The following is a 15,112-nucleotide window of genomic DNA, read 5'->3' on the forward strand; positions in this document are numbered from 1 at the left end:
TGACATACGTTAACTTGTGAAAGTCAGGGCTACTGGATCCTGGTTCTCACTACACAGAGGAATGATTTGTTTTCTGTTTAGTTAAGCTAATTCAAAGGTTATTGCTGTATACTGCAGTAGTTGAATGTGGCCTTCCTGGTGTAGTTATAAAAAATTGCCAACTAGAAAACAAATGTTAAAAAATGCAACAAATAATCCAAATATCTAATCAGTCAATCACATAGCAACAACTCAGTGCATTCAAGATGACCAGCTAAAGTTCAAACTCTAGGGCTACCGTGGCTCAGGGGTTTGGGAAGCGCATCTGTAACCGGAAGGTCGCTGGTTTGATCCCTCTGTCGTTGTGTCCTTGGGCAAGACACTTTACCCTACTGCCTACTGGTGTTGGCCAGAGGGGCCGATGGCGTGATATGGCAGCCTCGCTTCTGTCAGCCTGCCCCAGGGCAGCTGTGGCTACAACTGTAGCTTGCCTCCACCAGTGTGTGAATGTGAGAGTGAATGAATAGTGGTATTATAAAGCGCTTTGGGTGCCTTGAAAAGCGCTATATAAATTGTTATATAAACCATTATTATTATTAACTCACCATCAGAATGGAGAAGAAAGGTGATACAACGTTGCTGATGCCAAACTGTCTGATCTCAGTAATTCAGGAACTGTTGATCTCCTGGGATTTTCCTGCACAGCCATGACTAGGGTTTGCAGAGAATAGTCCAAAAAAGAGAAAATATCCAGTGAGCTGCAAGTATGGAGTAAATTCTCTAGGAGTGCCTTGTTGATGTCAGAACTCAGAGCAAATAGTTAGACTATTTCAAACTGATGGGAAGGCATCAATTTCTGAAATAACCACTCGTTGCCATCAAGATGTCCAGAAGACCATCAAATGTGTTTCTTTCTTCACTTGTATTATATTTGCTGCAATTTCTGCTGGCCCCTTAACCAGGTGTCTCTTGAAAAATATATATTTTTAAAAATTCCAATCAGACTTTTTAGTGCTTAAATACAGGATATATAATAATGCCTTTGAATCAGAGAAGCTACAGCAGGAAAAGAATCATGCCAGGTGCCACTCATGTCAGGTAAGAACAGGAAACCGCGTCTTTGCTTGGGCTGACCAAAACTGGACAATAGAAGATTGGAAAGATGATTTCTGCTGCTGTATTTGGATAGTAGTGTCATAATTTGGTTTAAATAAGATGAAAGCATGCATCCATCCTACCTTGTATCAAAGGTTCACTCCAGTGTATCACTCTGCCGGTGGTGTAATGATGTGGAGGGTAGTTTCTTGGATGTTTTCTTGCTTTAGCTTCCTTAGTATTAACTATGCATGATAGCAATACTGCGGCCTACCCGAATCTTGTTGATGAGCATGTACATCCCTTTATGACTTCCACCATCATACGAATCTTCTGATGGCTGGTTCTAACAGGATACATGCCATGTCACAAAGCTCAAATCATCTCAAACTGATTTCTTGAACATAAGAAGGAGTTCACTGTGCTCAGCTGTCATCAGACATCAGTCCATGAGAGATTCTTTAGGATGTGATGGTATGAGAGATTCACATCGTGGAGCCGGCAAAGCTTCAGCTTCAGTGAAAATATATGATATATGATTTATATATAGAATGTATAATATTTTAATATTCTGCTAATATTCTGTTAATTGTTAGAACAATGAACACACACACACATTTTTTTATGCTTTTTGATATAATAACACTTATCAATATTGTTTTAGCAGCATGTTGGTTGACTTGACAGTTAAGCTGAGCCAGCAGAAAAGTCTGACCTTTTTGTTTTGTTTGTGTAATAAGCATCTTGTTTACATATGAGATGAATAATGCAATATAATTTATGAGCGTAAGCTATTAAGTCAAGAAGTTATTTATTGTTAGTAACATTACATTTTTAATGGAGTCCAACTTTCTTATATAATACATCTGCTGCTTTTGCAGTTCTGAATAATTAGTATTTCTTATGCTGGAGGAAATATAATTCATTTAAAAATCCACTTCATAAATTAAATTCTGCACTTTAAATTAGCCAGGCAAATGACTAGGGTGCTGGACCCATTGTTCCTCCTCAGATTTCTGGCTTGAGTTGACATACTCAGATAAATGTGATTTGTTTTGTGTTTGGTTGATGGGAACTCAAAGTTGAACTAATGCTTCATATTGAAATGAAATGTCACAACAACAACCCAGTGATAAAAGCTTGTGGTATCAATAATTTACTGCAAGGTATAGGGCGCCACTTTTTAGTGAGCCACTAATGACTTTGCTAATTATTATCCATGTAAAAAGTATCAGTTGACTTAATTCCCAGCAAACAAGAGTGGCTATTTCTGTTTCTTGAAATCCCTTGGCTCATTTGCAATGCTTAAGTTTATTATTTTCTTTTATCACACTTCTATCAGCGTGGAATGATTTCACAAATGATAATCATTTTAATTGCTGGTGCTTGTGTCTAAATCTTTCGCCTCTGAGTTTTTTCTTTCTGTCTGGCATTAAAAAAAAAAAAAAAAACACCAACACCAACACAGGCCTTTGTGTGAACTGAGGGGGGGCTTTCTGCTCAGGTAGTAAAATGAGCTGTGGTAACGATTCCAAGCTGCCGTTGTTTAATTTTCTAATCCTTTAAGCGCCTCCACCTTTTATTGTGTTGTATCAGAAAAATATAATTGGCTTAAATTCTTCTTTTCTTGAATTTGTTCTTTCTGAAAGTCTTACTCCCTACTACTACTGTCTTATCTTCTCAGTCTTACTATCTCTGTCCTCTCAGTACTTTTCAATCCTGATTAAAATGCACATTCTGACCTATGTGTTTTACTCTCTTCTTCTCTATTCTTATTCTGTGCCTTTATCCTCACCCCCTGCTTGTATCCCTCCCACCACCTTTCCTTCTTTCTTTTTCTTACAGTGTCCTGAGGGGCTGAGGCCAATGAAAGATGGCTCAGGTTGCTATGACTACTCCAGGGGCATTGACTGTACGGATGGCTTCAATGGAGGTTGTGAACAGCTGTGTCTCCAGCAGCTTGTGCCCCTTGAAGATGACCCAAGTTCCAGCAACGTACTCATGTTTTGCGGGTGAGAATAGCTAGTAGTAAATAGAGAAAGAGAAGACATCTGCAGGGTGCCAATAAAGCTTTCTTTGGAAGTAGGTTTCATGAGTGATGGTTCGATTACACAAATGTAAATTTTCAAAAAATACTAAATACGAAATAACCAGTGAATAAACTATAGCTAGAAAGCCATATAGATAGATTGACAAATACATATCATACAGTTCTAGTATAGCCATTACGAGCATAATCTACAAAAACATACACAATACAAAGATGTGGAAAGAAAACTTGCATGAATTTGTCCAAACAATTCAAACCTGATACAAGTAATATTAGTGAATCTCACCTCTGAGATCGTGTTCACAGCTTCTAGTCCAGCTACTATTTTTAGACTGCTCAGTGGAAACCCCGTTCTGTTCTCTTGGCACGTGTGCCTGAATGTTACGGAGGTACTGCGTCAAAACAGTGAACCTTTAACCTGATTTTCATTTTGTGGAAGCAGTGGAAGTCACAGGGAGGCAAATCTGATGGGTCTGTGAGGATTTTATATGTGTGGATTAAAAAAAAAAACTCCAGCCTTGTCAGTGCACTAAGTTCCAGCACAACATGGCACATGCCAAAGTTCTCTGCATGGTACAAATGGAGCTTTGCATTGACAGTCTGAGGCAGGGGGATCTTTTGGTAGTGCACATCCTTGTGAATGTTGAAAACAAAGAAGATGACTATTATCCTGGTACCACCCTGGACATGACATTCAATGAAAATGGACTCTTAGCTAAAAAACTTCAACTTTGGCTGACAGTGAGCCTCTGTGTGATGGTCATTTTGTAGAATGAAGATATTCTTGAAGGGGAAATCATGCCAAATTTCAATTAGGTATAGTTTTTGTTTGCACTTATTCATAGAACTTTTTGATTGTACCCAGTATATTGTAAATACTTGGGTTTCCATTTGAGTGCAGACTGCTTAGATTCCCCAGTGCAATCACACTGTTACTTTGCAACTTGATGAAAAACACTGAAAAAAAACTACTGCACTGTGGTCCGTGGCAGCTGGAAAAGATGTGAATAGTGAACAAATGGGTCAAACACAGGACTTCCACCTGTGAGACTAGAGTTTGCATGAAAAAAGAAACAAGGTTGTTCTTAGCTGGCTGATTAAAATTTTTTTTTTCTCGTTTAGAATTTATTGTTATCATAATTTTTCTGTTACGTGCTCAGCTTTGGGACATGGAACTTTTTTAAGGTTAGGTTAAAGAAAAGAATGATCTACACTGAATAAAACCCTTCAGGTTAATGAGTATTTCTGCCACAAAGACCTGAACTTCTATATTGGTCTTTTTACCCAATTTCTAAAAGCAGTGATATTCCTGGAGCAATATTAAATATTATATTGTTGCTCCAAACATGAAAGGTCTGAAAAAGGGCTACAAATAGTAACCAAAAATACAGGAAGTACTTCTGTCAGTGTTTTTGTTAGCTTTAGGGTTGTCCTTCCCATTTTCCTTTAAATAGCTGTCTTCTTTGAGGGTATTTATATCTCAAGACTGGCTGATCATTTATGGAAACTGTTCTGATCATGCCAATGAAAGTTGCTTAATTCCTGGGACCTGATAACTGATAAAAGGATACTTAAAAACATGTCTAAATGCATCTGTTGACTTTTTGATGGAAACCTAACAGCAGAAGCCTAAAGAAACATGAAGCATGCCCTCATTCTTGATCTGTGTCTGATCTGGAATGATGTCCTCATTTTCCCCAGATCATTTGGTACCCTTACACTGTGGGCAAACATGAACGTTGAGGCTCTGTCCATTTACCATGATATCCTGTTTAATTTCATAAGTGTATTTTACTAAATCACTAGCCTGTATATCCACATGTTCTGTAATAAATGCACAATGCTTTTTAAAAGTGGCCTGTGGGAAAAAACAGATTAAATTAATAAAATCATCTGAATGGTATAACTTTGTTCTGTAATTATACAAATTGTTCATTTACAAAAATGGAAGCAGATTTGCCTTCAACTACAGAAAGCCCCTGTTCCACCACATCTGAGTATTGCCAACAGCAGTTGACATCTCCTTCCCACCGAGGTGAAGAGACATGAACAATTGCATGAGTCCTACGCTCAGCCCTATCCAGCAGCACTAACTGCTCAGCCTGGTCTGTAAGACAGGATTGCACACAATAGTGGAAGCTATAATTGTGACTAACTGCAGAGTCTGCTGAATCCAGTGCCACTGGAATCTGTTTTAAAATGGTTTTCACCAGAGTGCTTGTGTCCACAAACTCACCATTGATAATTGCGACTGTAGCACTTTGCATATTTAAAAGGCATTTTAGCTTTGACAGTAACAAAGTAGATTTAATGGTATATAAACTGAAAACCTGGAAAAATGTCTTTTCAAAACATTGGTTGTGATTGTCTGCGTCAGGCTGTTATTAGTCTGAGGGAATTCTAAAGAAAATCGGTACGATTTTGGCATGCTGAGTTTCTCTGTATTGGTCTTTATAGATTGAAAATTAAAGTAGGAACATGGGAACATCCTTGTATATAATGTCAGTCTTTCAAATCACAATCAGCCTGCTACAGCTCAATCTTCTGTTTCAAATCTTGCCAGCACTATGCTTTCACCTCAAGTGTAAACAAGGTCTCCTAGATTGCATATCATACATTGTATTGACAGTGTTTCCTTCCTCCTCAGATGCGTACAAGAGTACAAGCTGGCAGGCGATGGGCGCTCCTGTCTCCTGCAGTCAGACAACTGTGATGGACCAAAATGCCCTAAGCAGGATGTCTACTTCAATGACACCCTGTTTGGTGAGATGCTGCATGGATACAACAACAAAACCCAGCAAGTCAACTTGGGACAGATATTCCAAATGACCTTCCGGTAACTAGTGTACAAGTACATGCATTACACTTACATGACTATACAGACTAATGTTCATGTGTCATGTCTTTTTTCTTTCAATTGTTAGTGACTGTTCATTATGTTGTTCTTCACTTTTCTTTAATCTTACCTAGAATCGTGTCTCGTTCTATAAGTTTATGCTTTTTCTTTCCCTTTTATTGTTTTCTTATCTATTGAAAAAAGAATCTGTTTTTATATTATTTCCAACTAAACTTGTAGACACTTAGTCTTCCCTCGAGACCTGCTGTTTCACATCTGAACAGTTTTTCTGCATCTCGAGAGACACATTGAGGCAGCTCTGAAAATCGGTAGTCAGGGTTTGCCATTGGGTTGCTGCGTCTGTGCTTGCTTCAGTGTGTGTGTGTGTGTGTGCGTGTCTATGTAGATACGTGTGTGTGACAGAGAGAGAGAGAAGGGCATGAGAGTGTAATGGTTGAGTGAGGATTGAGACTTATCCCATGGCAGTTCTCCTTAAACTGTCAGCTCTCTGAAAACCTGGCTCACTCTGATAAGTCACATGCTGTCTGTGAGGAAATGCTCAACACTGAGAGATGATAGGGTCTATTTATGCACAAATACAGTATCCACGGTAAACATGCTCAGCCTATATCTCACATTCTCTGTGTCTGTCGTCACTATCTCATGCGCATACTATATAGGCACCGCTTTCAGCAGGGTAACCATAAAATGCTTTTCAACTGCTCTGCCCTATGGGTCATAATAGTTGTGCTTGGCACAGGGTCATGACTTTACAGCGCATACTTTTAAGAAACGGAGAGAAACCTTTCCATCTTTCAAAAATGGCTAAAATTTTAGATCTAGGTAGAATTTATCCGAATGTATTAATAGTTTCTTTGGGCATCGTCGTCCTGCTAAAATCTCCTTGTACCCAGGAAGGGTGGTGAACACAAGGTAAGTGTTTCGAGTCTGCAGTTTTACACCATTAATTTCATTTTAAAATGGTCAAATTATAGTCAAAGAAGCAATTTGAATAATATTAACATAAGAGCCTTTGTAAGGTGTTTGTGTGAAGTCTTCTCTCAGAAGTGTGCTATAATTCAGGTACTGTAATTTCACATAATTCCTCAGAGAATTCAGCATTTCAGTAATCCACAGATAAGTGTATTAAAAAGGACACTTCTGCTTTAACATCCCTATATTCTTAATATAAACAGCTTTCAAAAGAAGCAGTTCTAAATGCTATTAAGTTTCATTTATTTGGGATTTAACACTCGACACAATCGTGTCAGCAGCGTCCTTGAAGATGTTATTGGAACGTAGAGAAGCTGTTAAACAGAAAGAATCAGACTAATGCATCTATTAGCTAGAGTGAGTTATTGTAAAAGATGACCAATCTAACACTGTTTTAAAGTAAATGAGTTTTTTCATGCATTCAGGAAATGTCAACTAATTACCAAAGTATACAGAACAGGTAAATACAAACTGAAAATATTTTTCTCAGAGTTTTGTTTGGACCTCACGTTATAAATTAAGAGGCTTCAGAGCATTCAAAGGAATGAAAAGCTATGGTTTAACTCCCCCATAAAGGCAACATCTGACGACCTTCTCTGTACCCACAATGACGAGTATAGACACTTAGTATACGCCTCGGGTTTTTCCAAGAGTAGCTGCAGACATCAACCTCACTAACTTGTGATGCACAACCAGTCGTTTTGTTCTAAAAGCATTCCTGGAATATAACAGAAACCACTCAGGGGTTAGTTGTGATAGTTACCTGTGATCACCTTATCAGCTCTAAGTTAAACAGGGACTGAAGAGTTATCTTTAGACAGTTTGGAAGAAAGACTGACATGTCCAGAGCTTAAACTGGGGACTAAAGGTCCAAGGTTTCCTAAAGGTTTGAGAGGCTAAACCAGTTGGTAACTTCCACTAATACACTCAACAAGGCACAGTTTGACAGATGAGACAAAGGCACAGTTTGAGGATTATAAACCCTGGCAAAGAGGCAGTCTTTATCCCTTTGCCCTCAAACAGTAGGCTGCACAATGGGGCCTGATCCTCCAGGCTCCAACTCCATGAGCTGGGTTATATTAAATACAGAAAGTAAATACACATGTACTCAAGACCAGGACTCTGATGACATTACAAAATTGAAACAACTAGACACACAATGAGTGACATACTGTTTTTTTTTTTTACCTTATGAGATCAACATAAAATAATATAGTGTATATGATATTGTTAAAATGTGTTTTTGGTCCCTGCTTTTAAATTTCTTAAAATTTAAAAACTTTCTTTAATGTTTTTTCTTTTTAAATTTCTTCAAATCCTTTCTTGCAGGCAAGAATTAATCAAAGCTCCCGTAATAGCAGGAATTAATCCCTTAAAAATGAAGAAATTGTCAAACAGTGAATTACCAAAGAGAAGTTACAACACTATTAACTTTTCATGTTCCTCCTTTTTAGTGAATGTCTCACCTTTATACACCCTAAGGCTGTTTGGCAAGGTCTATACTCAGAAGTACATTTTGCTGATTACTAAGCATCCTTTAAGTATGGTTGTTGTGCTCTGTGACGCTCACTGGCACAGTGACTTGGAAGTCTTAAGAGACAGTCAAAAACCAAAAAAAGACATCAAAATAAAAGTTAGATAATTGCAAGTTACAAACATTATGGATAAACATGTTTGGCTCTAGCTGAGACTTATATGGGTTTTTTTCAACTTAGGTAAAATTGTAATTCACTAATGATTTCTATAAAGAGTTTCCCTGACACTGTCAAGGTAACTGCAGACAAATCTACTTGGCTCTTAAAAGGGCCCTATTTTCAGTTCTGAACATCAAGTAAAATGACCACTCAGCCACAGCTCTCCATCCACTTTTTCTGTTTGGAATTAGTTAGGTATTGTGGTTATTTATCTTTCCAAGAAGTTAAGTCACACTTCAGAGAGAACATTTATAGAGAACTTTTCCTGTTTTCCATCTCAGCCTTCATTTTCTTACACCTGTGCAATTTGCACCTGTGCTTTGAAGCTAGAAAAATTTCCATGCTAATTGCAAGATGCATACTTAGCTACACTTATATGGTTCCCTGCAGTTAAAGGCACACTTGGCTGATTACATGCAGATGACAGGCAAAGTGCACTTCCAGGCTGATGTGCCTGTTTGGATAAAGAACGCACACGTCTCTAGGTGCAGAGTATGTCTGAAACGAAACACGAAAAGCATTTAAATAGACCGACAGTACATGGTTCAGTACGTTTTGAAGAGAGACTAGAGGAAACAAAAAAGAAAGGTGTTACTCTGTGTATCCATTATTTAAATCAGTGTCAAATTCTGTGGGGAAAATTTTTGTTTAACCAGAATGTATTTTGTATTCATCGACCCCACTAAACTTTCATCTTTGTTTCAATTTATTTCTGTTAACGATGGAAAGTTGAGCCGGGGTAAGTCTAACCAGAAAGGCTCAGCTCACAGTAGGTTGGTACTTGCCTTGCAGTGTCATTAATTAAACATGTGTATTATGCCATGTTATCTTACTGTGGTACTTACTGTGCTTATCAAATCCACTGTCATTTGTCAAAAGAACATTAGCTTTGTCTTCGTAATGATTTTGCTCCCATAAGAACCTACTTCACACTCTATGCATTTGTAGAAACATACTACAGTTCTTTTCTCATCATTTTCTGCACTTCCCTCCACACCTTCTTTGATATGCAGATGCAAGACTTATTCCACAGCCCTTATTTTTCTCACCTCCACAGTCTACTGGGTTTCTCTCTCACACACGCACACACACACAAAACCCCATTCCTATGCACCAGCACCTCAAAGTGAAATATTAGATGATTGAGATGAATTGTATAAATTGATTCACAGCTTCACAGGTCTTTTTTTTTTCAGTATGAAATATAATCCGTGATTTACGACTGTTTTGCATACATTTGGTATTATATTGATCACACTTTGCTTTTTCACAGGATGTTGAGGTAAGCCCGGGGAGTGATTTTTGCATATTGCTGTAAATTACAGAACTGTAACACAATATTACGATGTCATTCAAGCATTCATTCATTACATGCGTAAATGTGGATGTGGAAGTATAAAACGCTGTGGAAAAGAAATCTGGCCCAAAAAGATTGATTATATTTTTTACAGTTTCATCCAGGAACCTGACAATGAATGCAGGCTAAAGGCCAAAACTTATCCTAAGATTGCATCCTTTCTATTTACTTAATTGTGCACTTACATGTACCATAATGACATCCTGCTACTAATTGGTACATCAGTGTCAAGCCTGTAGAGCCATGGTGAAAAGAAAGTACACTCACTTTTGATTCTAATGGCTTACATATCAGGACTTAAGTGTAATCTAGTCCTAAGCAGGTGCTAGGTAAATACAATCTCAGATGAATTACAAAGCATGGCCTATTACAGCGTATCATTATTTATTTAACAAAACCTAAAACAAAAGGCAGAAAACTGTGAAAATTTAACTCGTCTGGGAAGTCATATAAGATAATTTTTCCATTTAAAAAATGTTGAAGTCCATCACGCTGTAGTGAGAGAGATTTTTCAGAACTGGAAGACACTTAAAACAGTTGCCAGTCTTCCCACAAGTTAATGTCCCGGCAAATTTACCCCAAGGTCAGACCGTGTAATGCTCAGAAAAACTAATTCTAATGCTGCACCCGAACTACTCAGGCTATATGAGCCTCAGTAAACATGTTAAATGTTAAAGTTCATGACAGTACATTTACAAAAAAAGCATGAACAAGTATGACTCTTTTAGTGGGGATGCCAGCAAAAAGCCCTTCTCTCTAAAAAGAACATGGCAGCAAAGCTTAGGAGCGATGTCCTTTGGCTAGACAAGATCAAATCAGTGATGTTTGGCCATGATGCAGAGGACCACGTTTACTGAAAACACTCCACTCCACAAACACATGGCCCAACATTGAAAAGCCAAGACTCAGCTGACACCTCCACCAAAAGGACGAGGCTCATGCTCTTGAGGATCATGTGATGACTCACAAGATCAGTAGTAGGTCAACAACACTCAGGGTCACGTCCACAGGGAACAAACCCCACTAGGGGTTAAATACCTGGGACTCTCCACCTTTCATTCACCTCCAACCTCTTGGATGAGAGGTAAACTTGAAGAAGTCCAGTTGCCTTTTTTTTTTTTAAGCACAGAAGACTACATGACCTGGATAACTAAGAACCTACACACCTCATCCTCACTGTTAAGCATGTTGGTTGAGTGATGAGTTAGGCTTGCTTTGCAGCTACTGGACTTGGGCACCTTAAAGTAAATACCAAAGTATTCTAGGACAATGAACCCGAGGATAAAAGCAGGTCTACAACAGAATGGCTGAAGAAGAAAAGAACCAAGTCTAAATCCAGACCTCAGTGAATGCCTACAAAGCTTCTTTTGTAAAGACAAGAGGGGTAAAATTCCTCCTTAACGATGTGAGACACTGATAAAGAACCTTCAGATTGTTTCAGTACACTTCAAGTTAGAAGCCGTTATACAAGCTATTAAAATGATGAGGTGTACTAAGTATAATATGTCATGTGTTGTTGTTCATTTAAAATTGAGTTTGCCTCATTTTATGATACAGGACTGCATGAAGGGTAAATGTGAATGTATGAACACACACGCACACCCTAGTCCTGTAAATTTAGAATAAGAAAGCAGCAGGCAGCATCCAAATAGGAGAGAGACAGACTCATACATATATACATTGATACACCACTGCAATCACTAAGTACCAATTAACAACTCGAAGCATACATTAAAAGAGCAAATGGGATAGGGTGAGCCTCACAGCCTCACAACTTTGAACCTCTAAAACAGGCATGCTATTTTTTTTAGAAATGATACAGAATACAAAACAGATCCAAATCTGATCCAAAGAAGAATATCCGCACTACTGTTTTCACAACACCATGTAATGAGCAGCGGCAGATATCCTCCTGGCATTTCAAAGTTTACACTCCTTTTCTTGCCTCAAAAAACACCTTTTTTCATGAACTGCCACATGATCATAGGTGATTGAGAGTGCATTAACACAGGAACCTGACCCCACAGCTCTCTATAGACCTGTTAACTGACTCTAGTTAACTGATTTTAGCATTTCATTTAAGCATATCATATTGCTCGCGTGTTTTTTCCTTAATAGTTGGCAGAGTGAGAATGCCTCATGGTAAATGCAGTAAAACGTTTGGGTTGTGACAAAAGACGAGCAATGATTGAGAGAGAGAGAAGAAATGAGCTCCACTTGCTTTGTTAAGGTGATGCTGTCACTCTTGTCACGTTGATGCATAATGGGGTTTTTTGCAAAAAAGGGAAAAGATACCGAAAAGAAGAAACAGACAAAACCACTTTTGATAGGTACTCTGCTAGAAGTCGTCATCACTGCTCACCTCTCAGGCGAAGACGATACCACAATATGAATAATTTGTGAATCCAGGAGCCCGCAAAGCTCTCAGGCATAAACACAACTACATTTCCATGTTCCTCAGTAATTTTCAGTAATTATCTCCTTTGTGCACACAGGGTAGAGTCTACTGGGGGGTTGAGTCAACAAACATTACAAGGCAGTTTCTTCCCATATAATGAGTAGCCATGAGACACTGAGACAGACTGCTGAGGTGAAGGGTTAAGCTGCTCAAGGTTGATGGGATGCTTCCTAATTCTCTTCCAAAATATGTGCCTGCTCCTTCTTTCTTAAATTCTCAGCATAGTGTTTATCTCTTTACTATTGCCTGTGCACATATGTGTGTGGGTGTGCGTGGCAGAATTGTGAACTCATACAGAGTTATGTGTGTGTGTGACATCCTGGCGTTAAAGCACTTATGTTTATGTACTTAGATATTCAGATAGTCATATATCTCCATGCATAATTATTTTTACTTACTAGATCGGTTGGCATCTTTGTTGTATTCAAACATTTGGTTGTTTCGACAGATTTCATACAAATTTAATGTGTCTGGCTCATGAGAAAACAAATAAATGCTACCACAGCTTGCGACACTGAGATGTAGGACAGTATGGTGTATTGTATTAGTCTTTCTACTATTTTTGTTTGTGAAGGTCACAGTTGTTGTGTCACTTAAAATTTCAAAAAAGCTCTATATTATTTTGTATGTATTTGTGTGGAGTTTTCTCTAGCTGAGATATCTTCTTACAACGCCATCAGTGCTATCTGTGTTATTTGCAATCACAGTCTATGCATTTATTACAGAAAGCCATTACCTAATCCATTACAAACTGGTGTCGTGCCATTTGAAACGTGGATGTTTGCAAGGCAAGTATAGACTTTTCCAAATATCCCATTTAGGTGCATAAATGGGAAGTGTGGGATTTAACAGTTTTGGGAGTATGAAGACTCCATTTAGACCCAAATGCATTGTGGTTGTTTGCTAATGCATTGTAAATTGCAGATAAAGTGTATGGCAATAGAAACTGAAATGTATGTGATGTCTGGAGGTGGTTGGATCGCAGCCAGGTGTAAATGCAGTCAGTACAGTTTGGCAACATTCAAAGGCCTCTTCTAGGATCTCAAGCAAGCTGTGAAAAAAAGCTGAAAACAGCCTTTTATTTTTACATGAAAAAAATACAACCCAACGCAATTGTACAACAGCAGCCTCACAAAATACTTGATTACATTAAAGTGTCGAGACAAAGCCCTGTGTTTATATGTCATACACTAATGCACACAGACTGCTGTTTCGATATTCAATGTGAATGGGATTTAAAAGGTTAGGTTATTTGTTGTAAATATTAGGCTCTTTCTTGTGAACTCATTTTATTAAATATTTTCATCTCCGTTAGCTTCCACAATCTGTTTGCTCAAGTCCTGCTTTTATCATTTTAATACCCGTCTGCTATAAATGTGGTTTTATCTCTACATTAAACAGCCATGTTGCTTTAGCTTGTACATAGCCATAAAGCATATGCAATTCATTATTTCTTTTAATTCTGCAAATTGATGGGTGTCATTTTTGAAAGTATACAGGATACATAAGTATTTAGTCATTCAATTTTATTCAATAATTTGGATATTAAACTTAAAAAATGAAAATGAAAACGCAAGAATGACCAAAAAGGGATATTTTTTCCTCACATTGCTCCAGTTGATTTTCTGGAAAGTTTGGGTCTTATTTACACCTTGGCACCTTAGCAGACCGAGTTTAGCAAAAGAGGAAGCATAAGGGTAAGAGGAGGTTCTTAAAGCCTCAGTGATTCCTCCATCTTTATGACTGAGTGCACATAAGGTGAGCATGTCTGGGAGATTGCGAGGGCTTTGTGTGCAGTGCTCAAACATTTGTGTGGGTTTGGATTTAACTTTGTGTGGGTATGTGTTTGCTTGTGTGAGTCAGTGCGCCGGTGTTTGTGAGTGTGATTGTTCCCAAGGCACTCACTCTCTGTGCAGTAACTCACATGGCGAGGCAGGACCTAATAGACCCTAGCCTAATATCAACTAATGTTAGAGAGGCTTGTATCCGACTACCTGCTGTTTGGCTGCAGAAAGCAGGGACGGGGAGAGAGGGGGGGGGGGGTGTTGGTAAAGGGAGCAATATGTGTTTAAAAAAAAAAAAGTTAAATCAAAACAGTAAAGCCAATCAAAACTTAGCGAAACACTAGGAAAGAGTAACTGCGAGAGAAATGCTGGGGCGGGGGGTGGGGGTAGTGCACCAAATGCTGCTTTGTGCATTATGTAATAAAGTAGTCAAACATCTCATACAGATGTAGACAAATCATGTGGGAGAGTACATGGAGCACTCATTTTGCAAGGTGTGGCTCTGATGTGCAGCAATTTATACAGAAAGGTAGACATGGCAAAAAAGAAAAACAGATGAGATTAATTGGACCAGATTAAAGAATACCAATTATGTCATGCTTGTCTTTCGTTTTTATATATATGTTGACAGCCTTCTGCAGCTTGCTGTACTCCTCCAGGATATTTCAACTTCCCAATCCTATCCCCAGCTCAGAATTGTAAAATATTATTACTTCTATAGTTAGCATTAAAATTATTATTTACTGTTAGCTGACAATTACAACAGAGGTGGAGACATTTTTAAAGAAGCATTGCTTTAGAAAAAGTAACAATAAACCACCATGGAAACACCACACTACACATAAAACTGTGTTACTGGCAAAGTG

General features: G+C 38.3%; 1 protein-coding gene across 3 annotated transcripts in view; it reads left to right on the forward strand.

Annotated features, from left to right (window-relative positions):
* LOC120714478 (astrotactin-2-like) overlaps window positions 1-15,112 on the forward strand; it is a 285,359-nt gene that overhangs the window by 182,229 nt on the left and 88,018 nt on the right. For all 3 annotated transcript variants that reach the window (XM_040000717.1, XM_040000718.1, XM_040000719.1), the window contains 2 exons: window positions 2,920-3,086; window positions 5,772-5,960. In XM_040000717.1, coding sequence (XP_039856651.1) covers window positions 2,920-3,086; window positions 5,772-5,960 — 356 coding nt within the window. The remainder of the gene's footprint in view (window positions 1-2,919; window positions 3,087-5,771; window positions 5,961-15,112) is intronic.

The sequence above is a fragment of the Simochromis diagramma genome, unplaced genomic scaffold (genome assembly GCF_900408965.1).
Source record: "Simochromis diagramma unplaced genomic scaffold, fSimDia1.1 OVJJ01000596.1, whole genome shotgun sequence".
Lineage (NCBI taxonomy): Eukaryota > Metazoa > Chordata > Actinopteri > Cichliformes > Cichlidae > Simochromis > Simochromis diagramma.